The sequence below is a fragment of the Prionailurus viverrinus genome, chromosome B4 (assembly GCF_022837055.1).
Source record: "Prionailurus viverrinus isolate Anna chromosome B4, UM_Priviv_1.0, whole genome shotgun sequence".
Lineage (NCBI taxonomy): Eukaryota > Metazoa > Chordata > Mammalia > Carnivora > Felidae > Prionailurus > Prionailurus viverrinus.
The window spans coordinates 41081024-41106790 of record NC_062567.1 but is presented as its reverse complement, the minus strand read 5'-3'; the positions used below and the strand labels follow the sequence as shown (position 1 = coordinate 41106790).

General features: G+C 40.0%; 1 protein-coding gene across 3 annotated transcripts; it reads left to right on the top strand.

Annotated features, from left to right (window-relative positions):
- The first annotated feature begins 7540 nt into the window (after nucleotides 1–7540).
- CLEC12B (C-type lectin domain family 12 member B) lies at nucleotides 7541–21783 on the top strand. Of its 3 annotated transcripts, none has more exons than XM_047864865.1 (6): nucleotides 7541–7675; nucleotides 9523–9621; nucleotides 11674–11892; nucleotides 12402–12556; nucleotides 12734–12849; nucleotides 21719–21783. In XM_047864865.1, exons 1-6 carry the CDS (start codon nucleotides 7585–7587, stop codon nucleotides 21720–21722), a joined length of 684 nt encoding a protein of 227 aa, XP_047720821.1. In that variant the 5' UTR covers nucleotides 7541–7584; the 3' UTR covers nucleotides 21723–21783. The 3 variants fall into 3 exon arrangements, with proteins under 3 accessions (XP_047720821.1, XP_047720819.1, XP_047720818.1); XM_047864863.1 differs by lacking the exon at nucleotides 21719–21783 and adding an exon at nucleotides 16702–17060; XM_047864862.1 differs by lacking the exon at nucleotides 21719–21783 and adding an exon at nucleotides 15907–16354.
- The last annotated feature ends 3984 nt before the right edge of the window (nucleotides 21784–25767 follow it).

Here is a 25767-nt window from a genome sequence, read left to right as displayed (position 1 = left end):
AATAGGAAAGCTGAAATGTAAGCCTCAGGTGACATTCCTTTCCTATAGCTCAGCCTCTGGACTTTCTTTGGTTTTTGTTTTCCTTTTAATGATTGTAATACAACTTTTTTTCTTTTCTTTTCTTTTCTTTTCTTTTCTTTTCTTTTCTTTTCTTTTCTTTTCTTTCTTTTCTTTTCTTTTCTTTTTTTTTTTTTTTATCATTGATAACACTAGCCAAAAGCTGAGGGTCTTAGGTCCAGATCTATGTTGCATAAAAATATATTTGCCTTTATTTGTATTACCCCAACGTGGCTTGGAGGGTGTAAACATGCTGCGTAAGTACAGAGTTTCTCAGGGTCAAAGGAGCCCTTGATAACATTAGTCTTAATTCTATTTTCTTCCTCTACATAGCCTATAAATACAAGCTGAGTTACTCAGCAAATTAAACAGAGAACTGCAGGAAAAAGAGATAGAGATAACACACTTTTCTTTTTCCTTTTCCAAAATCCAAAGACTTTGCAAGATCGCGCGTGCGCGCTCTCATTTTTGAGTAAACTTTATCCCCAACGTGAGGCTCAAACTCAGGACCCTGAGATTAAAAGTTGCATGCTCTACCCACTGATGCAGCCAGGTGCCTCTTTGCTCATCACCCTACAGGACTTGTCATTGGCACGTTATTTCTGTTTTTATATTTTATTGTCCCTCTTTTCTTGTCTTAGTAGAGTAAAACTAAAAAAGTCCTCTACTGCGAATGTTGGGATAAGTTTGAATTACGAATAAATTTTTTTTATTTGTTTACTATTGTGGAGATTAAGAGGCACTTTTCCATAGGTTACCTTTTTTGATTTTAAAGCAAATTTCTAAACTGTCTTGGACACTGAAATTGGCAGTGAATATCCACGGGGAAAGTCATTGTCCTAGTCTTTGTGGAGCAGTCTTAGGTTTTAGCTATCTAACCTTTGTTCATTAGTATGTAGAACAACTTTCCTAACTCCAATATACACCAGCCCACATTCCTTGTTTCACTTTTTTTCCATTACACTTATCATTCTCTGACCACCCCCCACCCCCCCCCCAACACACTCACACTCACACACACAGGGAGGCATTTTTGTCATGTACCCCCAAAGAATGTATTCTTTAGCTCTAAAATAGTGACTGACATAGAGTTACCATCCAATAGATATTTGGTAAGTGAATGAAAGGGTATTTTCATCCTGATGTTGCACGTGTAGAAAGAGAAAGTTAAGGAACGTGGGGACTTTTCTATGTTCACACTTCTTGTAAAAAGCAGTATCATTTCCTGGTTCCCAAGTTCTTTCCCAAGTTATAAAGTCTTCCACACTTAAGTATTGTCCAGACTCCATTTCAGTTTATAGCTGAAGAATGAGTAAAAGACACTAGAATCACAATGACAAGGTATAGATTCGATAGGAAATCAGTTGAATTCATCACATTGTGGATAAAATTGTTTAATATATAATGAGGGCTAGTGGATATGTATGAGAGGAAGACCAAAGGAAAATCACGTTGACTATTATGAATGCAATAATGATGTCTTTAAACTGAAAACAAATAAAGGAAGGGAAAATTTTGCAGCTGGTGTTATCTTTTTTACAGACTTCTTAAGGCCCGTCACGTTTTCACTAATCCCCAGTACATTTATTGGTGATATCCTGTTCCCTTTAAGTCTTCCGCATTAAGATTGTTGGTTCACCTCTGACTTACTAGCTTTCTACAAATACACCAAATACTGTTTATCTTTGGAAAAGCCTAGGATTTCCTGTCATGAAAAAAAAAACATTATTAGTATTTTCTTTAGTTTTCAGCAAGCTTAAATATGTGGACTGAAAAGTGCAGTGCTTTATTAAAAATTAATGAACTACACAATGCATAGCTATCAGACAACAGCCGTGGCAAAGCCTTTTGTTAGACGGTAGAGAAAATAAAGGGAAACGTGTCAAATATCAACCGTCACACTGAGAAGTTTATCACGCACATGCCCACAAAGTATCTGTAAAGGTAAATAAGAATCAAATGGAATCCGTAAGCCTTGAGTTAAGATTTGAAGCAAAAGCAAAGAGAAAGGAAAGGAATACTTTTGTCGGGCAGGGCAAACATCTAAAAGCTATGGAAGTATGAGTGAGTATGGCGTGATCCAAGAAAGCAAAGTGATCAAGCATATTCGAACTGAGGGTTCGTGTCACAATATATTGGGATATAAGGTATCCTATTAAAATCACTACTAAACGTATCTTGCAGGGTAACTAATCAATTATTTAAATATATATTTATTGATCTCTGTATGTGTATAGTATTCTATTTTCCGGGATAACGTGGTGAGCAAAACATACAACAGTCGTGCTCTTATGGATCTTATAATCTAGTGGAGGGCGATGAACACAAATAGCAAAGAGGCAAAAAAAAAGAAAAAAGCAAGATAATTTCAGATCGTGTGTGCAATGTAAAAAATAGTGTAATAGATCTTTAGGGGCGGAGCTTGGGACAGGCCCTTGTGTTCATTTCACTGGACAAGTAAATGTTGCTCTGAGAGTTAAGGCAATCAATCTGTCAGCATAGCCCTTTATTGGAATCAGGATATTTGATTATCCGGATTGGTTGAATATACATTTCAAAATAAATTCTATCATGTATTTATCCTCCAGCTCCTCCTTGTGGCCATTTTTTTTTTTCTCTCTGCTTTTATCTTTAGGTCTCTGATGCCTGCGGATTTAATCTTGACTTTTCTCCTTCCCTTTTTGTAAATAGTGTTGAATGAATTTCCATTTTGCCCACTCGCTAAATACTGTCCAATTAAGACCCCTCTTTAAAAGTGTTCTCTGAAATGGGCACATAATATGTGGGAATGGAATGATCGTTGAAGGGTGGAGTTAGAGTATCTGATTGTGTAAACTCTATTTCTTTTAATGTATCCCAAATCAACAATACTTCCATATTTAATACGTGCCTCCCCTTATTTCCCACAATGAACAGTATAGTCTGGGAGATTTAATTCATGTGACAGCAACACAAGAAGTCAGAGTTGATTCTGAGTTTTGGGCTAAGTGAAGTTTTCATTTACTGAAATGGAGAAGCATACAGTGACACAGCTGGGAAAGCGCTGTTTATATTTTTGAGGTGTTAAGTTTGAAACTCCTATAGCATATCTAAATAAATATTCCAAGTCGTCAGTCATATGTACGGACCTGGTGATCAAACCCTGGCCTGAAGACATAGGTTTGGAGATCACCTATGTATGGCTGTCAGTATCCCTGGATGAGCACAAACAGGAGAGAGGGCCAGGAACTGAACTTTGGGCCACAGCAGTATTGTGAAGTCAGATAAGGAGGAACCAGCAAATCAGAGGGAGTATTAGGTAGTGAAGTAGAAAGAAAAACAAGATAATGGTGTCCTGTAGAACAGAGTATTTTGAATTTTTTTTTAACGTTTATTTATTTTTGAGACAGAGAGAGACAGAGCATGAACGGGGGAGGGGCAGAGAGAGAGGGAGACACAGAATCGGAAGTAGGCTCCAGGCTCTGAGCCATCAGCCCAGAGCCCAACGCGGGGCTCGAACTCACGGACCGCGAGATGGTGACCTGAGTTGAAGTTGGACGCTTCACCTACTGAGCCACCCAGGCGCCCCTAGAACAGAGTATTTTGGAGAAGAATTTTAAGTTGAAGGGAACAACCAATTATATCAAACACTGCTGACAGGCCGAGTTAAATGAAACTAGGGAAAGAGTCACTAGATGGGTTAATGTGGAGGTTGATGGTGATTTAGGAATGCTTTTGCAGATAAAGTGAGGGGAAAAGCCTGATTAAAAGCCTGAACTCCTTTGTTGTTAAATGAATTCGAGAAAGGGGGTAATTGTGTGTATATTTGTGTGTGGAAGGGTGAATGAAACCTTTTTTGCTTATTTTTAAAATGGGGAATAGTATACCCTACGTGTAAATTAAGGTGAGTGAACCAGTAGAGATGAAACAAGTTAAAAATCATTGAATACTAAGATGGAATGGATTCAAGTATGTATAGATGGAGATTGACCATGGATGAGAGTTTGTACAATTTGTACAAATGGTTGTACAAATGGATAGTGGTTGAAAATGACATTGTTTGACATACAGATACGACTTTCTTTCCTTCCTTCTTTCCTTCCTTCCTTCCTTCCTTCCTTCCTTCCTTCCTTCCTTTCTCTCTCTTTCTCTTTCTTCTGTGTTTCTTCTTTCTTTCAAGTATGATCACAGTGGGGGGATGCCAGGTGGTGTAGTCGATTACCGAGGTTATTCCAGGAACTGAGAGTCCAGTATATTGGAATTATCATCTACATAGATATTGGAATCAGTGCTAATCATGACAAGAGTCGAGATTTAAGAGATTCAAGACTATTGAAAAAATGGTAAGGAAATGAGGAGAAATTTGGCGTATGACTATAGTAAGGTGTGGTATATAATAGCGTAATCTGTCAAAATGAGCTAGAGAGATGCTGGAAGTTTTGAGGGAGATAAGTATAAACAGTGGCTTCTAAACTAATACAATTATAAAGTAATAATAGATAATAAAGCCTTTTAGCATCATAATAGCAGAAAATGTGTAAGACGTGTAACCAATCCTTTTTCTTTTTTTTTTTTAAGTTTATTTATTTGTTTTGAGAAAGAGAGAGAGAATGGAGGCAGGGGGAGGGGGAGGCGCAGAGAGAGAGAGAGGGAAAGAGAGAATCCCAAGCAGGGTTCATGCTGTCACCAGGGAGCCTGACAGGGGGCTGGATCTCAAGAATGTGAGATCATGACAGAGCCAAAACCGAATCAGATGCTTAACCAACGGAGCCACCCAGGCACACGGATCATTTTTCTTATAGAAATTATTAGCCACCAAGTGGGATTCCGCATCACGGTTTTAAAACCCAAGTATAATTTCATATAATACTGTAAAGAGGTTAAATGCTTTCTTAGGGAACTTGAGGGTATGAAAGAATCAGGGCAATGAAAATGAATACTCAGCCTTTGCAGAATGTGGTGAAAGACAAAGACCATAGGAGAGAGAGAAAAACATCCTGAGTTTTCGTTTTTGTAATCACCTGTTTAATTTAACTTTTCTTCGTATCGATGGCCTCTGCCTTTGCCTGTTACATAGAATAGTAAACAGAAATGTAAATTTGTTATTTACTTCCACATTTTTGACAGGGGAGTTTAACTGATTATGACTCAGAACCTTGAGATAATTATTTTTTTGATTGAGCATTGCATCATTTTGAAAAAACAACAACAAACCAAAGAACAGGAACAAGAAATACATGTGCATTCGTGCGTTTAGAGATCAGGCATAAAAGTTTTTGAAGAATCATTAGCTTCACATTGTCTTTCTGCAACCTATCGGATATTCATTCACACCCATGAAATACGGGCAGTTTATTCTGGAGAACTTTGACGAAGATGATCTTCACACAGAGGTGGACCTTGAAGGTTCTGGATCAAGTCCTTCAGCCGTTTGAAAACAAAAACCTACACCAAAACACCCCCCACCAGTACTGTTATGTAATCTTTTCCTTCTTACCCCAAAGGAAACTTTAGAAAAAAGATTTCTTAGTTCCCTTGCTCATATATAGACCCCCCCCCAAAAATGGCTGTCAGCGGGGCTGTGTTCCTTTCTCAGTGCTCTGTGGGAGCACCCGTTTCCTTTCCTTTGCCTCTTCCTTGGTTGCTGGCCCTCCTCCTCCACCTTCAGCCAGCAATGTTGTCTCTCTCTGCCCGAATCTAGGAAAGGTTCTCCACTTTGAAGGGCTCGTGAGCTTAAATTGGGTCCGGCAGATAACGCAGGATAACTTCCTCATCTCAAACTCTGTCACCTTGGTCACATCTGCGATCCCTGTTGCCATGCAAACTACTCTATTCAGAGGTTCTGGGGAGGGGAAGGTGCATATCTTTGGGGGAGGGCTGTTATTCTGCTTTCCACAGGTTGTCCACAACAATTATTTTTTCAAATATAAATTAGTGAATTTTTATAAGAAGCGATGATGGGATTAGAAGTAAATGCCGTGCCTGGAGTCTGATGCCGATGAACTAAATGACCAACCGTAGGTGAGAAGTGCTGTTTTTTTTCTCATGTTCTTCCAGATAATAGCCAGAGCACTTGCTATATCAATTGTCTGCTTTGGGGCCCCTGGGTGGCTCGGTTGGTTAAGCGTCTGATTCTTGACTTCGGCTCAGGTCATGATCTCACAGTTGGTGAGATGGAACCCCATGTTGGTCTCTGGGCTGACAGCACGGAGTCTGCTTGGGATTCTCTCTCTCTCTGCCCCTCCCCCACTCTCAATCTCAAAATAAATAAATAAATTTAAAAAAATCATCCACTTTCTTGCTCATAGGATGTTGTTGAAACAAAGTATCACAGTGAAATCTTTGTGCAGTGGGTTTACTTCAGTTTCACTGGAAACACCTTTTCAGGGCATTTTGAGTCCTAAGAAAGAGAACATAGAGCTTGGTTATTTTATCAAGTTATTTTTAAGATGAGATGTATATAACTTGTAGCTCAAAGAGGCTTCAAGGCATAAAGATTCTCTAGAGATTCCCCATTTGCAGTGGTCCCCGTGACAACCCAGCACTGTTTGTTCTTCCGGTTGCCCCAAACTCCAGTCTTCGAAATTTTCAGACCTGAAAGATGGCGTCTATTCTCTAGGAGTTTTAGCTGCCCCACAACAACGACTGTTGGCTGCCCGCAGGTTAAAAACCAACTGAATAAACAAATTAAAAACAAAACCAAAAGCACCACACCATGAGCCAGCCCTTTTGTCCCCAGAATCTGCCTGCTTTCTTTCACTATCCCGGAACTTCTGGTAGTTGCTTTTTAAATCTTGTCCTGAGTATTAGTTGTTATCTCCAGAGGGATTATTCTGTTTGGAATTTAGCCATGCCAGAGGGACCTGCCATGGGTACGCAGTTTTAACAGCTATCAATTTCTTCTTTATGTTCCATTGCTAGTACTGCCACTCTCCCCTCTCCACAATCTGTCTTTCTCTGTCACACACACACACACACACACACACACACACGTATTTCTTAAAACAGCAGCTAAATGTGGTTGGTCTTTACCTACACGGCTTTTTCTGTCTTGCACGGGTCTATCTGATATGAGTGAGTATAAACGAGATCCGATGTCTTCATACAGGCTTAGCTGGTCTTTGACACATGTAAACACGACAGTCGGACCCTTTACTGAAACATTCAGATCCTCTACCTGAGGATCATGGGAATTCCCCCAGGAAACCGCCATCCGGGCTCTGCTTCCAAGTACCCCTATTGCTTCACAAGAAGCAGTGCAGAAAGAACAGACAGATTGAGATCTTTTTTATTCTGGTTTCTAAAGAGAAAGGTACTTGACTTCTCTTTCTACACACACACACACACACACACACACACACACCAAACAAAAACGAAAACAAAAAACAAAAAACTGATTGTCATTCTGTCCTTACCGAGGGGCGGTGGGGTGTGTCTTGGGTCAGTAGAGTGTGTTTATAAAAGCTCCCAGCCTTGAGAAGAACACCCTGTTCCTGAGCCTGAAGACATTGCAACATTAATTAATTTACAGTAGCGCTTTCTTCTACAATGTCTGAAGAAGTGACTTACGCGACACTCACATTTCAGGATTCTGTTGGAGCAAGAAATAACCGGGATAGAAATAACCTAAGGAAAAGAGGTAGGAGTTCAGAGACAGCAAGATGTTGACCTTGGGGGATGCACAGGTGTTAAATGCTTTGAGGTCGATGCTAAGGAGAGGTGTCCTGCAGAATCTCCAAAACGGAGACAAAGTTGTGGGATGCGTTAAGTGGAATGGATGTTCCCAATTTGGGGGAGAAGACATGTACCTTCCAAGATCTCTTTAAACGTGTGGTATCACTATGTTTCTTGAGGTTCTGTGCCATAGTGAAACATATTGGATACGAGAGAAATCGAATCTGGGGATTAATGGATTTCTTTTTAAAAGTGAAGTTGTGATATTGATACCTTGTGAGAGATGCCAGGCAAATATTCTTTTAGAAGTCAGATGGGAGGCTTCTAAAATAGAGAAAGTGGAGGAAATTTCTCTTTTCAAAGGTACAAATAACTGAAGAGAGGAATGGGAAGATGAGTGAGTCAGAAATAGACAGGAGATCATTTCTGTTTTAGAAGTTTAAAAAAACTGTCTTTAGAAGGTGGAAATTCCCAGTATAATTCATACAGTTGAATCAATAATAACAGTATCTGTATAGTATTTTATATGCATTATGTCATATTTTTCTCAAAATATAATTGTGAAGTAAATGGAATGATATTAGCAAAGCTGAGGCTGAAAAAAACTAAATGGTTTAGCCAAGTTCCTACAACTAGTATGTGGAGTCCAAACTCAGTTCTAGTCTTCAGCTCATTCCCTTATCCCTTGTTGGAAGAAATATAAATCTCTGTGGTCAGGAATCCAGGTTAGTATATCAGACTATATTCTTAATTTTCAATAATCTGTTGACAGTTCAGGTTGTTGCCCAAATCATCTGATATATAGGAACTACTTTCTCCTCTTTGGATTTGTTTTTAAGTGTGTGTGTGAGTGTGTGTGTGTGTGTGTGTGTGTGTGTGTGCGCGCGCACGTGCCTGTGCATGGTATTAGGGCGATATGCAAAGAGGACGGGAATAGGTTTGTCATGGGGTCTAATAAACCTGGTTAAACATTTTCGTTTATTTGTTTGTTTAAGTTATAGCTGTAATCCTTGAGATAAAAGGAATTGTGGTTGTGCTGTATGTGACAGTGCACCTGGAAATCTGCATTAATCTGTCTGAAAATGTTGGGCTAGATGCCATTAGATTCTGAATAAAGAAATATCATAGGTTAGACTACATGTTAATTTTGCCTTTCATTCAGTATTCATTCATTACCTACCAGATGCTAAATAGAATGTAATTGATAAAAGTAAAATCCATAATAATCCTAGCCTTGTGGAGGTTTTGTGACCTCAAAAACTTGAAGTCTCCCCTATTGTCCAGATCATCCAGAGAAGCATTTTTCACCACATCTCATACATGCATTTGGTAACCTTTTTTTTTTTAATGTTTATTTATTTTTGAGACAGAGAGAGACAGAGCATGAACAGGGAGGGTCAGAGAGAGAGGGAGACACAGAATCTGAAGCAGGCTCCAGGCTCTAAGCTGTCAGCACAGAGCACTACGCGGGGCTCGAACTCACGGACCGTGAGATCATGACCTCAGCCGAAGTCAGACGCTTAACCGACTGAGCCACCCAGGCACCCCTGCATTTGGTAATCTTAAAGAAGGGTGTTCAATGATATAAAACACAAGCCTAAAAATTAGGAGACACTCTTAAAGGGAAAGAGAATGGTGGGAAGAGAAGTGGGGGAGCACTGATGGTAGAGATCTTACCGCACATCATTTTAGGTATTTTTGAGAAAGTAAAGAGAGAAAGAAAAGGGAGATTTTAGGAAGCTGGGGAAGCTTCCTAAGTGGGAGAAATAAAAACTCATGTGCAACTACAATTTCTCTGTTGGCTTTCTTCAGGGTGTCCAGCTCCTTCCCCCATCTGGCGCCAGGCTGCCCTGAGTCTGTTAACTCTTTGTCTGATGCTGCTGATTGGGCTGGTGACCTTGGGGATTATGCGTAAGTATATTTTCATCGAACCCAAGAAAGGTGATTAGGAAACACATTTGTAAACTATGCAGACTCAGGTTTGACAGTATTATATGATCACATCTCTTTCATTCTTCCAAGTCTCTAAGCTCAACAACCAAGGGACAGACTTTATGACTATGAGGATTTTGGAAATGGATTTTATCCATTTCCTCTTAATAAACTAGACTGGATTATGAACACGGCTTTTGTTTTTCTCTTTATTCATTGGAATGGGGAGCTTCTTTTCTGCATAGATGCACATCCACCTATTATCCCAGTGGTGACCAACAGGGAGCCAACGGAGGGGGACTCAAGGAAAAGCGTGCCGTTTCATTCACCCCAAAGACTTAGTACAAGACTGGCTTAATCTGCTCACTCAAGACCTTTCTAGTGTAGAAACAGCCTGCCTGCTAGAAATGAAAAAGAGATAAAAACAAAGAGGAGAAGTTACCTGGGGGACCTTACCCTGTATATAGAAAGTTGAACCACCTCTGTGTAACAATGGAAGTTCCAGTCCCAATCACAATAGCCCCCCCAAAAAGAGTATTTTCTTGGTTCTGACCCATCCTTGAACCGTCAAGGTCGGACAGGATAGGGAGTTGTGGACTAACATTAAGTGGAAGAACATCCTGAGAATACACACTTTGTAGGGTGTCGTTAAGTATATGATGGACAGAGTAGAGTGTTGGCATTTTATTCCCTTTCAGGGGACTTGCAGGCAAGAAAGTTTATTTTCTGGAGGATGCTAGCACCTTCCATGCTACTTTCTTTCATTTTTACATGTGGAAGATTTCATGGGTAATTAGAATTTAGACATACTGGTTTGAACATTTAACTAGGAGCTAATGATGTGGCTTTAGCCTTTTTTCTTTTTAGCCTTCTTTCTTTTAGAAAGAAACATGATGTTCTAGCAGCAGGAACAACTATTCAGTAGCCAATCATTAGGTATTAGCAGTTGATCTTCTACAATGATGTATATTTTAAAAATGAAGATGCACTGATGCATATTCATTGGTTCACTATAGACGGGTGAAGGGATTTTTTTTTTTCCTGAAGGGCAGTGACTCTTAAATTTATTGTGACAATGAATCACCTGAGGTGCTAATTAAACAGGCCGATTTTTATGGATCCAGGGCCAGAAATAGTCTAGTGTGGCATTAAAATCTGCATTAAAAATGTTTATTTACTGGGGCGCCTGGGTGGCTTGGTCGGTTAAGCGTCCGACTTCGGCTCAGGTCATGATCTCACGGTCCATGAGTTCGAGCCCTGCGTCGGGCTCTGTGCTGACAGCTCAGAGCCTGGAGCCTGTTTCGGATTCTGTCTCCCTCTCTCTCTGCCCCTCCCCTGTTCATGCTCTGTCTCTCTCTGTCTCAAAAATAAACGTTAAAGATTTAAAAAAAATGTTTATTTACTTATTTCAAGAGAGAGAGTAGGGGAGGGGCAGAGATAGAGGGAGAGAGAGAATCCCAAGCAGCCTCCTAGGCTCCACACTCTTACTGCAGAGCCCTGCACAGGGCCCGATCTCGGGAACCGTGAGATCATGATCTGAGCTGAAATCCAGAGTTGGACACTCAGCTGACTGAGCTACCCAGGTGCTTCTAAAATCTGCATTTAAAAAAAAAAACACAAATATATGGATGATTCTGATAAAAGTGGTCTTCACACCATACCTATTGCCTTAAAGGATTCTGTTCCCATGAAAACACCAATTACATGAACCAACTCCAAATAGGAAAAAAAACCACACTGGACGAATGGCAAAATGGCATTGCCTTAGATGAAATAACAAAGATATATAATCATTAATTCATTCATTTAATACAAGTATAATCAGATGCAAAATCTCAATACAATTATAAAGGATGAGCTCCAAACAATTTGGAATAGCAAGGCAATCGTGTGTGCTTCGTCCATGATGCTTCAATTATTGGGAGCCACTAATACATACGACAGGATGTAAGAAATATGGCTGTGTTAAAAGAATTACCCCTGGCTGAGAATAAGAGGATATGTGAACATGTATCCTATTATGTCTTGGAGTTTTGCAGACATCTCATGAAATTAACTCAGATTCAGAGAGATTAAGTCAACTGCAAAACACCATCCACCAACAGCAAGATAACTTCTCCCAGCAGCTGAGCGACTGCAGGAATTTTCCCAGCGAGGAGGAGCATCTCAAATCCCAGATCTCCAGTCTATTGAAGCGGCAGGAACAGATGGCCATCAAGCTCTGCCAAGAGCTGATCATTCGCACTTCAGGTAATCAGGACCTACCGTCAGGTCAAATCTGTTGCCCCAGTGGGCACTGATCACATGAGCCACCTTGCAGTATGAGAAAGTTATGTTATCCAAAGACTCCTAATGATGTCGCCCTACATTTCCAGGGGACAAGGGAAGATAGGAATTTATTTAACATTTCTGAAAACACAGAAGTGAATTTGGGGAGCATCTTGCAATGATCCCAACCTGGATTCTTCAGCCTCTTAATGTGTGAACCATTTTTAGGTGATCCTGATGTTATAAGAAGTTAAAAGTGTAGCTGGTAACTCTGAGGCCAGAAGACTGAGCCCTGGAAGCAGAATTTCGATCACTGTTGCCCTAGCCCATAATTGGGGGTGATTTCATTTTCACAGGCTCCTAAAGCAGTATGTTTTCAGAATGCTGGGTCTCAGACCCTATCGTCAGGTTCAATTACTTAGTTCCCAAATCCTTTCCCAGTCACGCCGGGATTATTTAATTTGTGCTCATGGGTGCAATTTCTTTTTCAGACCACAAATGCAATCCTTGCCCTAAAATGTGGCAGTGGTACCAAAACAGCTGCTATTATTTTGCAACGAATGAGGAAAATACCTGGATTAACAGTAGAAATAACTGCCTGGACCAGAATTCCACCTTGGTGAAGATAGATAGCTTGGAGGAAAAGGTCTGGCTGAATTTCTTTCCCTGGTTATAGACAGTATTCATATGATGGAAAGTAAATACATGGAATTTCTGACTCACACAGTGGGAATTTCGGGCATTTTGAATGAGAATGAATATCTTAACGTCTGCAAACCAGAATGTGGCTCTCCCATGATACTTTCCCTGTTGTCTCTCTCAGGATTTTCTGAAGTCACAGCCATTACCCAAGTTTTCTTTCTTCTGGTTGGGCTTATCATGGGATCCATCTGGAAAGAGCTGGCTATGGGAGGATGGCTCCATTCCGTCTCCATCCTTGTAAGTTTCAACTGTCGGGGTGATGGGGGGCGGGGGGAAAGCAAGCGAAGAATACTAAGAAATGGAACACTAAGAAAATCAATGTTAACTGTAAGAATTATAAATCTAGATACAAAAATAAAAGAGTACAATGTACGAAGAAAAGAGAACTTCAGGAAAAACTATTGAGAGCAAGACTACCTAATTTCATGTATGTGACAAACTCATGGCAAAACACGGAAGCTTTTCTATTAGTTGAAATTTCTTTTTTTTTAATTTAAAAAACAAATAATACGCTTTGTTTGAAGCAGTTTATAAATATTAGCCCTATGATAAAAGCACTGTTATAGTCCTATTTTAGGGATGAAACAATTGCCATAGAGAGATTAAATAACTTGCCTGAGGTCACTGAGCTCCTAAGTGACAAAATCAGGACCGAGTGCTTTTGTGATCATGACCTTGGGCTCTCTGCTACCCTGGCTGCCCAACACTTACAGTCCAGAGGGTGGTGTTTATCATGGACATACATTAACACATTTATTTAAATTCCAATTGTCAACCACTTTCTAACAGCAAGTATGTCTAAATTGGCGAATCAGTTTAATAATTAGTTTTTTTGATGGAATGTACCAATTAGATTATATGGCAAATGTTTTTCATGACTTAAAATGAGCTGAATCCGCACCTTCAAGGTTTTGAGGAAATATTTAGTGTACCTATAGAATACATGATACTTTGAAAATTACGGTTTTTGCAACTATTTAAAGTTGTGAAAAAATAGATGTCAAAAATATGTCAAGGAACACAGTCTTACAAAATTCTCTTAGTGATTACAAATCAAATATTTTGAGGAACACAGCTCATCACAACCATATCAAGACGATACAGTTGTATTTGTACTTTTAAAAAAATTTTTTTTAACGTTTGTTTATTTTTGAGACAGAGAGAGACAGAGCATAAATGGGGGAGGGTCAGAGAGAGGGAGACACAGAATCTGAAACAGGCTCCGGGCTCTGAGCAGTCAGCACAGAGCCCGACATGGGGCTTGAACTCACGGACCACGAGATCATGACCTGAGCTGAAGTCAGCTGCTTAACTCACTGAGCCACCCAGGAGCCCCTGTACTTTTAATATAATACATGGTATTTGTACATTACATGAAATGTAAGGTCATTTGGCACATTTCTGGGTGTGGTGGGTTTTTTCTCCACCTCCCTTCCCATCAAGTTATTCACCCATTCACCTCACTCCTGTTTTACTCCTTAATGCATGTTGTGCAAATTTTCTTTTTTAAAAAAATTTTTAATGTTTATTTATTTTTGAGAGACAGAGAGAGACAGAGAATGGGCATGGGAGGGACAGAGGGAGAGGCAGACACAGAATCCGAAACAGGCTCCAGGCTCTAAGCTGTCAGCACAGAGACCGATGCGGGGCTCGAACCCACGAACCATGAGATCATGACCTGAGCCGAAGTCAACCGATGCTCAGCCGACTGAGCCACCCAGGCGTCCCGTCCAGGTTTCCTTAAACTGAGTTATAATCACTCATTTTCCACCAAGGGTACTGTGCTTCAGCGGTGGCTCCCCACATTCCCTGAATAACAAACAATGACAGGTCTGCACTTTTGTCCCCAGATATATGTCATCTTTGTCCATTTCCCACCATTTTGTCAGGGTGGGACACACCATGACGATTTTGCCCTCGCTAATGACCACTACCAGTCATATTAAATCAACTAGTCTGGTTTCACCCAAATACTCACGGCAAAGAGCATGTGCAAAGTAATAAAAATACAAAGATGAGAGTCACTTCTTTGCAAATGGAGCCATATTGGGCATGAGATGATAACACACTAATCCGGAGTGTTGCTGCTAGACTGAGGGTTTATAGAACATGCCACCATACCCTGGGAAGTGCCATTGTTTCCATTTTGGGCTTTACGAAGATGAGTCCCTTCTCCCAAAGGACTTTTCATTATCCCAGGCCCCTACACTCACTCCCGGTTAAAATATGGAAGAGATGGTCCCTGCAGCAAGGTGGAGAGTCTGACGTCACTGATGCCCTGAGACTGTGGCTGTTATCACGCAAGGTGCTGGGACTGAGCTTCTGAATCACACAGCCGTTTCCTCCTGAGTGAGGCTAATCTCAGCAAGTGCAGAAGCCAAGAGGAAGATTTAGTAAGCCCGGCCCTGAAGCCAGAAAAGAACACTGCAGTTTATGCAGATCATGCGAGTAAAAAGGCACACTGGAGGTTGAGACCGGCTGAGCATGATTTGTAATGACGTTATTCAAGAGTTACCACCAATTCCTTACGGAGGAACTAGGGACCGGTATCAGAACCACATCGATGTAGTCACTTATGTTCTCCCTTAACCCTTATCGTGTTCTTTCTTCCTCCTCCACACGTGTGTGTATACATATATACATAACACAAAATTATATATACACGAAATTATATTTGTGCATAACAAAATGTAATAACTGTCCACCCAGAACGTGATTTCACTTGTCTGCTTTCCTTCATAAAGTTCCAAAGTAAAGAAATCCTAGTACTTCTAATATCATATGTGCTGGGTAGTTTCTACCACGTTAATGGAGAGGTTACAAATTCTCAACCCAGGACTTAAGTATCCTGCTTAAATAATTCTACCTGGGATTATGATTAACTTGAAATGAAAAACTCAGATATGCCAGCTTGAAGAATTTTGATATGTTGTGGGGGCGCCTGGGTGGCTCAGTCGGTTGAGCCTCTGACTTCGGCTCAGGTCATGATCTCACGGTTTGTGAGTTCGAGCCCCGCATCGGGCTCTGTGCTGACGGCTCAGAGCCTGGAGCCTGTTTCGGATTCTGTGTCTCCCTCTCTCTCTGCTCCTCCCCCACTCACACTCTGTCTTTCTCTCTCTAAAAAAATAAATAAACATTAAAAAAAATTAAATAAAAAAAAAGAACTTTGATATGTTGTGGAACCAGCAGTCTCTCAAAGTTCAGATAGATGGCTTTTGGTAACTGAGAACACTGAATTGTGATCAAATTTCAAATATGAAATTTGTCTTTAATTTTAAATGGATGACTTTCCAGATTCAGCCCTAGAGAATATACCCAGATCAATGGATCCAGAGGATGTGCCTATTTTCAGAAAGGAAAGATTTATCTTTCCCGCTGCAGCGCTGAAATTTCTTGGATTTGTGAGAAGACAGCTACATTAGTGAAGATTGAAGATCTGGATTAATACGCATCTTCTGAATTCACCAAGATGTAAGGGACTTGTGATTACGTTCATGTGAAGAAAGAGAAGGCTACCCGACCACAGCCAAAAACATGAAAAGATGACGATGTACGTAAACCATCAGGCAAATAAACTTCACGGAACATCCTCTGCTTTATCGTCTGATGGCTTCTGATCTGATGTTCTGGTGACTGCTGGGGACCTCGGGAGAATAGCCACTGTATGGCCCTGTTATTCTATATCAGCATCATTTCACTGGATTTCCTCCCTCAAATAAAAGGCTCTTTTCCTGCTCTGTCATCACACATGCACAAGTGCACAAGGGTGACGTTTGAATATTTAGCAGCCAGCAGCCCTGGAACAACATTCAGGAGGCCCCGTTGTGACAAAGATCTGGGGGATTCTGGGATATGGGTGCTGGCGGCTAGGGCAGCAGCATTATACCAACTGATTTGAAAATAGTTTAGTATCTTGGCAAATTGTTTGCTCGTACCCTTTGTACGAGCTTTGTCATATAGGTGGAGTAGCACATCATTTAGTATTTATACTATCATTTTTTTAGATCAGTAATGTTGAGGTTATTGCTTGGGTAATCTGGGTGTTAGAATCGTGTGAAGATAGTAGAACCATTGTGTTCTATTTTTCAGAACTTTCCTGCGGCATAGCTGGTCAGCGTTCCTGCACGGTAGTCGCCGAACATCGTAAATCTAGCTTGAACGTTTTTCTGGGACAAAATTGCTTATTCGGTGAAGGAGATGGTTTTTACTTGCTCCTCATATAATTGTGCAGCTGCGTAGAGGCTCGATAGAATGGTAAACTAACCCACAATACTGATCTGGCCAAACCAGAGATCTAGAATTCACTGGAAAAACTGACATGATCGGAGTTCTGAGCTGGGTGCATTTCAGACTACTTTGACAATCCTTTGAAAGAACATCACGCTACATCCAGTAGCCTTTTACTCTCTAAAGATTTAAAATCGAGGGGCGCCTGGGTGGCTCAGTCAGTTGAGCGTCCGACCTCGGCTCAGGTCACGATTTCACGGACCATGAGTTCGAGCCCCGCGTCGGGCTCTGGGCTGATGGCTCAGAGCCTGGAGCCTGCTTCCAGTTCTGTGTCTCCCTCTCTCTCTGCCCCTCCCCCATTCATGCTCTGTCTCTCTCTGTCTCAAAAATAAATAAACGTTAAAAAAAATAATAAAATAAAATAAAATTGAGAGCTAATTGAAATTTTACATAGGCACTAACAGAAACTCTAGAACAAAGGAATCAAAGTCTAATGTGAAAATGTAGTGAAAATTATGAGCAAAATATCCGTAAGCACAAATTTGGAAACATAATTATTCCATCATAGTTCAAGTGAGCAGGCTTTACTAATTATCATACAGGACTGAAACACAAGTCTAACACAGATTAAAAAAAGCAACTTTACTCTTTTATTTCTTTAGTAGCTTTCTCTCACTGTCATTCGCACAAAGACAAAATTATTCCTCAAAGGTCAACGCCTCTGCACCTGACTCCCACACATTTGAGTTTTTCTTTATTCCCCTGGGAAAGATCATTTCTTCTTTTATTCCTCTATTTCTAAACATCGAAAGATCTACTATTAGTGTTAAAATATCTTTGTTGGTTATTTTGTTCCTATCAGGAGGTTACAAGTTTCTTCCCTGGTGTCTCGTATCTTTTAACTCTTATCTCCTGGGCACTCTGACTTTCACCCTCACTGAAAGAGGACATTTCTGTTTCTGACCTCACAGTGGCTCTGGAATTTCACCAGATCGTATTGCTCATAGACGTCTCCCCGCTTCCCTGCCATCATGATGTCGTCCCTGGCAGCCTTTGCAGTGGATGAGTAAACCCAAAGGTCTTCTGGAAGATCCTCCAACCCCTTATGTCGGAATAATTTATTCCTTGCTGCTTTCTGATACCTTGGCTTATGTTATGAGACATGCCATATGCCAGGAGTCAATCTCTCTCTCTCCCCACTATTGAAAATTTCTGGGAGATATCACACAACACACACACACACACACACACACACACACTGTCAAAAGTCCTGGGGAAAGGCCATGGTTTGTATTTATTTTGGATAACTGTCCTTCCCTCATTGAAGAGTTATGTAGTTTCCAAAGCTGTCTTCGTGTAAGATTTATACAGGTAGTCCCCTTAAAAGGACAGATTCCTGGGCTGCACCTCAGGTCTAAAGACTCAGAATGACTGGAGGGCAGGACTGCGGAATCTGCAAGTTTCACAAACGCCACTGGAGATACTTATTAACTCGGCCTGGATATTCGCCAATGTTTGAATAAATGGCCTCAATACTAGCTTCCCTGAGCAAGCATATTCAAAGGCAAAGGTGGCGGAACCATCCTCAAAGAGAAAACTCTTTTCTGTCTTTAAAAACATTTTGCTTATTTATTTATTTTTAATTTCATTTTTCCGGCTTTACTGTGATATAATTGACATATAACATTGTATAAGTTTAAGGTGGATAAGACAACGATTTGATATATGTATTGTGAAATGATTTCCACAAGAAGTTGGAACATTATTTTTAATGTGTATTTACTTTTGAGAGAGAGAGAGAGGGCGCGTGATCCAGGGAGAGGCAGAGAGAGAGAGACCGACAGAGGATCTAAGGCAGATAGCAGAGAACCCAATGTGGGACTCAAACTCACGAACCGTAAGCCAAAGGTGGACACTTAACCAACTGAGCCACTCAGGCCCCCCACAGTAGGTTCAGCTAACACATTCATCACTTCAGTGGATGGCTCTTTCTGCAGTGTTAGCAAAATTAGTTTGGTTCGTGCAGGGCGAATTGGGTCAGGACAGGTCAAAATTGGGACAGAAGTAATTACAAACCTCAGCTATTTCATTTTTGTGAGCTCGGCCCACAACTCTTTAATGAGAAGACTGGTTGGGGTGGTCAGGATAGACAGGTAATATGCCATTTGCTTTATCTGGCTTGGTGGACATACTTAGTTTAGCTGTGTGCTGCAATTATACTGAGAAGCTTGGAGGAAACACTGATGCCTGAGATTATTCCACCTCTTAGGACTCTGATATAGTTGATCGGGGGTGTGATTAGGTTATGGAAAAAAGAATTTAAGCTAATCTTAGGATTCTAATTTTCAGCTAGGGTTGAAAACCACTGGACTGAGATCATTCTAGTGACCATTTTGTTGGCGTAGGGCTACCATATTGGTAAAATAGCCAGACGTCCATTATATATGAAGAGAGAAGGTGAGCTAGTCCCATTGGTGAGGAGTCCATGGCCTTGGGACAGTGGGCATGGTGACTGTGATCGGAAGCTAGGGTTGTTGGTATATTCGAGGCTGTATACTGATTACCCTAAGTGAATCATTCTTGTTATGTTTGCTTATGTGTGGAGAAAGATGAAAGGGCACATTATTAACACTCTTTTCCTCAGGGCAGGTATGATAGTAGTAAAACTGGACAGGAAGAGGATAGAATTAACTTTTAAAACTGAGAATTCATGGGGCGCCTGGGTGGCGCAGCCGGTTAAGCGTCCGACTTCAGCCAGGTCACGATCTCACGGTCCGTGGGTTCGAGCCCCGCTTCGGGCTCTGGGCTGATGGCTCAGAGCCTGGAGCCTGTTTCCGATTCTGTGTCTCCCTCTCTCTCTGCCCCTCCCCCGTTCATGCTCTGTCTCTCTCTGTCCCCAAAATAAATAAACGTTGAAAAAAAAAATTAAACAAAAAACAAAACTGAGAATTCATTGTGAAGCAGAGGACTGAAGAGGTGGTCAAATTTAACAAGACGATCCTGAAGCCAATGGAATTCTGTTCCTCAGGTATGTTAGTCTTGCCGAACAAGTAACTTGAAGAGCTGACATGTTTTTTTCCCCCTCTCCTTCAAGGTATATAATATTATCAAGATAATAAAGTGCATCTCCCCTCAGTTTTCTCTAAATATATCTTAGCATGTTTTTCAATAATCAACAAAGACTAGGATTAAAAGTAGAGCATACTGGGCTTGAAACATACTGGTTCACCCATTAAGCCATTGTTTTTTAAGTTTATTTATTTTTGAAAGAGACAGAGTGTGTGCACGTGCACCTGAGTGGGGGAGGGGCAGAGAGAAAGGGAGAGAGAGAATCTCAAGCAGGCTCTGCACCGTCAGCACAGAGCCTGTCACAGGGCTCGAGCCCACAAACCTGAACCGGAATCAAAGTTTCAGATGCTTAACTGACTGTGCAACCCAGGCACCCCCAATAAGCCATTTTCAGTGGTCTCGCAGATCATTTCTAATGTTGTTCCCTATGAATAATCTACGTTCCTCTTTCCGTTTTTGTACTCATGGGGTCTAACGGCCTTGAAGCAACACCTCTACCTTGATGCCTATTATGTAGCTCCCCAGCGATTCTGGATATTTGACATGAACGGATATTTTTGGCTATCTTGAGGACCAGAAAAATGTGATGTTTCTGTAGGCAATTTTCGTCCATTCTCTGCCTAGAGTATGGAGGTAGAGAAACTTCTCTTCACGTTCAGGTTCACAGTTAGAGGTGAGAGTGCCGTGTGTCTTTTCAGTTGCTCAGCCAGCTGTAAGACAGGGCGAGAGGTATAATACTAGAAATAGCGAATGAGTGAGTGCTATATGTGGAAATACTGAAGGAGTGGTAACGTCGCTTTGGGTCTATTTATCCAAAAGCTGCTCTGTGTTTTCTTCATGTTCTAATTACCTTCTTTGGGTTAGGATGCATGTTCTACTTGTATACTCAATTGTAATTTTATTTATGGACAGAAGTCAAATCTGTGTAAATAATAAAATACGCTGTAGCTGATCTTCATGCTTCCCAGATCTGTTTAGACTGACAAAAATGTCTTAAAATTCCTAAAAGAATCATGTAGGTGCCTCTGAAACTAATTGTGATGACAACGAAAATAATTAATTATAATAACAATAATAAATATTCAAATCCTCTGAGGAAAAGGCCATCTGTGAAATCAGGGGACCCATTCTGAGAGAGGACGGGAGGATTAAGTTTAACGTCCTGGTTTGGGCACAGGGTTGGTTGGTAGAATAGTCCACGGCACAGGTGGACGTAATCTTGCAGTCTCTCTGCCCGGCCCCTGGGACCTGGAAAGTGTCCCTGAATAGCACTGTGAGCTGACAAGGTAAATCTCCATTTTAAGGGCCAAAATAAGTAGTTTCTGGGAGGCCAAATATCTGTTTTTAAAAAGGCACACCTGGCGGCTCAATTAAGCGCCCGACTCTTGGTTTCAGCTCAGGTCATGATCTCGCAGTTTTTGTGGGTTCGAGCCCCATGTCAGGCTCTGTGCTGACAGTGTGGAGGCTGCTTGGGATTTTCTCTCTCTCCCTCTCTCTGCCCCTCCCCTGCTTGTGCTCTCTTTCACTGTCTTAAAATAAACTTTAAAAAACATATATATGTATGTTTTTATATACATGTTATATATATTTTAAATATATATATTTTAAATATAAAAACATATATTTTTAAAAATATTTATATATATTTTTTATTTTTTAAATATTTTTTATATATTTGAAATATAAAAACATATGTTTTTATATTTTTAATATATATGTATATATTTTAAATATTTTTTATATATTTGAAATATAAAAACATATATATATATATATATACACATATATATATATATATTTTTTTTTTTAGGTGAAGACATTCAAGTCATGAAAGACCAGAAGAGGCTTCTAGGCTGCACCAGCAGGAGGCAGCAGACTCTCAGTGAGAGGGACAGGTACGCACCAGCTAAGGAATTTGAAATTTCTGTTGTCTGACATTCCGGATGTTTCTTCCACTTTTAAGGGATTCTCATAATCGGAGAGAGGAAGGGGTTGTGAGATTTTCTTTCAGCATAAACCAAGATTATAACAAAAACAGCCATCTCCGGACTATTCAACTAACAGCCAAGGGGAAAACTTCCAGACACGATGCGCTGTTTTTAATCCGAGCCCTCAAACTCACAGTACTGGGCAAAGGCAAATTATAATTGGCATGATAGAAAGAGCATTTGAATTCTTATTGGATTCGTTTGGTAATGATGACAAGTTATGAATTTCTGGTCTATCTCCTTGATTCTCAAGTCGTTTATAATTGTTTTTATTACAAGAGTAATATTCCTTAAGTGCTTTGCTCCATCATTCAATCAAGTAATTCAGAGCGGAATAATCAAAATAATCTACCTTCACAAAATCAGATAGTTCTCCATAAATACAAAACATGTGGGTACTTAGAGGAGGCCAATAATTCCTTTGAAAACATAAGCACATATCTTTGACTCAATTCTTCCATGATATTTTGTGATTTTAATTCAGAGAATAGAACTTAAAAATATTTCAATTCATGAACACAATTTAAAAACTTGGTTGATAACTTGCAGATGTCATAGTGTTTTATTTTGTTCATTTCTAAGTAATAACTGTAGCAACAACCACAGCCTGTGAGATAAAAGATTTTTTTAGAAATAAGAGAAATTTTTAAAAATTCTTCTTATTGAAGGAAAAATTGTGATAGACAAATTTTAATATCTGTGCCTTAGAATTTTGGCTGTTTAAATATGGATATTACCTCAGCCTTAAAAAAAAACCCTAAAATTTACATATAAATGTGGTTTACTGCATTATTAATTCATCTTTTAGTTTAGTGTGTGTTTGAATAGAGATTCAGCCTAACAGACAAGTATTGATTTTACTCTACGGATCCAGATCTGAACTTTATCTCTTGGCAAAAAGTGGTTGGTCCAAGTTGTGGACATGTGACCCAAGCGAGATAAATCTGAGTTCATTGATGAGTATTGAGGAGGGCACCTTTTGGGATGAGCACTGGGTGTTGTATGGAAACCAATTTGACAATAAATTTCATATATTGAAAAAAAAATCTGAGTTCATGAGTTGATAAATGGAAGTTGAGAAATAGATTTTTTTTTTAAGTTGGGGTTTTTAGTTGGGTTTGCTACTTGCCGTAACAATCCTCCCTGGAGAAGGTTAACTACAGTAAGCGAGCAGAACTCAGATTCAAACAGAAGCAGAGAATAGCACAGTGCAATTTCATCTGCGGAGACCTGAAATCGGTAGCTTTCTTCAGTTTTCTGTACCACCCTAATCACCTTCCCCTCTGTGAGATAACAGATGCCTTCGTTTGTCTAGGCTATTTAAATGGACTCAACTTTCTATTAACCATAACTAAAGAGACCTGATCAATAAACAATTTTTTTTTTAGTGTTTCTTTTTGAGAGACAGCGAGAGAGAGAGAGAGAGAGAGAGAGAGAGAGTGCCTGTGCAAGTGGGGGAGGGTCAGGTAGAGGGGGACAAGAGGATCTACAATGGGCTCTGTGCTGACAGCAGAAAGTCTGATTCGGGGCTCGAACTCAAGAACTGTGAGATCATGACCTGAGCCAAAATCGGATGCTTGACCGACTGAGAAACCCAGGTGCCCCCTAATACAAATAACAAATAATAACATACAAATAACAAATAATAACAAAACTCTAATAACAAAACTCTTTCCCAAATTCTATGGGAGCAAGATTTAGTCCAAATCTACCTCATCCTTCAAAGGTATGTAGGGATTATTACCGATATCAAATATTTTACTACATTCTATAGCCTTTTGGTTATATTACACAGTTATATTACAGTGTTAACATATACGTAGCTTTCTGTCTTCTATTCCCGTTTAGATGCCAGTGGGGTTGTAATTCATTTGGCAGAAATCCAGCACACTGTGAATCTTACATCTGTGCTCTAACTTTAGAAATTCTGACGGCAAGTAAAGTATGAATATAGCTTTTCTTCTGGTTTTCTGTGCCAGAAGAGAAAGCAGGCCTCAGGAGACAATTACACATCAGAATTGCCAAGACGTTACATGCTTAATCATGAGATGAACGAAAAAGATCACAGAAAATGTCTTCTGAGGTATGTGTAGATGTCTCGATTGTAGGTATTCTAACAGCCCCAACCTCGCCTCCAAAAATGTTCCCAGGAAAGCACACTTCACATTCTGCATTTTCCCAGAATTTGAAATCGAATGGACCCGAACTTTAGAAACTCAGTCTCAGGCACTTTGTAAGAAGAGAGGTAAACTAGTGTCGTACCAATGATTATCATCATGGCCAAAATAATCTTAGTGTTCCCCTTATTTTCATAAAATATAATCTGTACACAGAACCTTCTACTTATTCAGAGGACTAAATAGCAAATCTATTTTACGACAACAAACCATAGTGGTTGAGAGAACAGACGTCAGTTCAAATCACAGCTCAGCAGCTTGCTAGCCCTGTGATCTTGGGGAAGTTACTTAACATCTGTTTGCTAATTTGTTTTCATACTCAAAATAGACACGATAGTAGTTTTTTTTTTCTTTTACAAGCTTGTTGTTAAGATTAATTAAGTTAATATTAAGCTTTGAGAAAATCGTCCAGCAAACACCAGGCACTATTTGTACTATGACTGTTGTCGGACATTCCGGACAAAATAGAAGTTTGCTGAGTGAATGAAGTTGGGTTTCCTAATCAATGTAAACTCTGGCATTTTTTCACTATTTGTCTAAAACATCTGTCAAAAGATTTCTTAAAACTGTCTGTTTATTTGAGAGAGAGAGGGCGAGCTGCAGAGGGGTAGAGAGAAGGAGAGAGAAAATCCCAAGCAGGCACCTCTCTGTCAGCGGAGCCGGGCTCAGGGTTCTGTCTCGTGGGGCTCGGGGCTCATGAGATCATGACCTGAGCCGAGATCAAGAGACAGAGGCTTAACTGACTGAGCCACCCAGGCGCTCCAAAAAGATTTTAAACATTGCAGATTTTCACCCAGCAGCACGGAATAGGTTATCCTGTTCTTAATGTTTATTTATTTTGAGAGACAGAGAAGGAGAAAGCATGAGTGGCAGGGAGAGAGAGAGACAGAGAGAGAGCATGAGAGAGAGAGAGAGAGAGAGAGAGAGAGAGAGAGAAAGTCCCAAGCAGGCTCCACGCTCAGTGTGGAGCCCGAAGGGGGACTTGATCTCATGACCTTGAGTTCACTACCTGAGCCGTTATGACCAGATGCTTACCGGACAGTCACCCAGGCACCCTGAAATAGAGTGTTCTTGAAATGCAGTTGTATGTTTTTATGAAGTAAAATTGTATCACAGTGTGGCCTGTAGATAAATGCTTCAAAAATGTATGATAGATCTTTATAAGGTTTATACTTGAAAGCATCAAGAGTATACGTTTGTAGTACTTTGACAAAACAGTTTCATGAACAGTGTATTTTCTACCCAGTCTACCAATCTAGAAGAATTCTACCTTTTAGGAGGTATTTTAAATTCTAATTGTGTGTGTGTGTGTGTGTGTGTGTGTATATACATATACATATATATACATATATATGTATATATGTATGTATATATATGTACATATGTATATATATCTATATGTATGTATATGTATATATATGTATATGTATATATATGTATGTATATGTATATATATGTATATATGTATATATGTATATATATGTATATGTATATGTATATGTGTATATATATACACACACACATACATACATATATATATATATTATTCATACACGAACATACACAGTTGGAATATATATATATATATATGGCACATACATATGACACAATTGGCTCAGAAAATACCATTCACACATGCACACCCACAAATAGTTGAAAATAGAATTTGTGTAATTCGCTTCCCCCCCCCCCGC

Coding starts and splice junctions, on each gene's coding strand:
- CLEC12B (XM_047864862.1), top strand. CDS start 7,585: ATGTCTGAAGAAGTGACTTACGCGACACTCACATTTCAGGATTCTGTT. Junction 7,676..9,522: donor AAATAACCTAAGGAAAAGAG/GTAGGAGTTCAG, acceptor GGCTTTCTTCAG/GGTGTCCAGCTCCTTCCCCC. Junction 12,850..15,906: donor TCCATTCCGTCTCCATCCTT/GTAAGTTTCAAC, acceptor ATGACTTTCCAG/ATTCAGCCCTAGAGAATATA.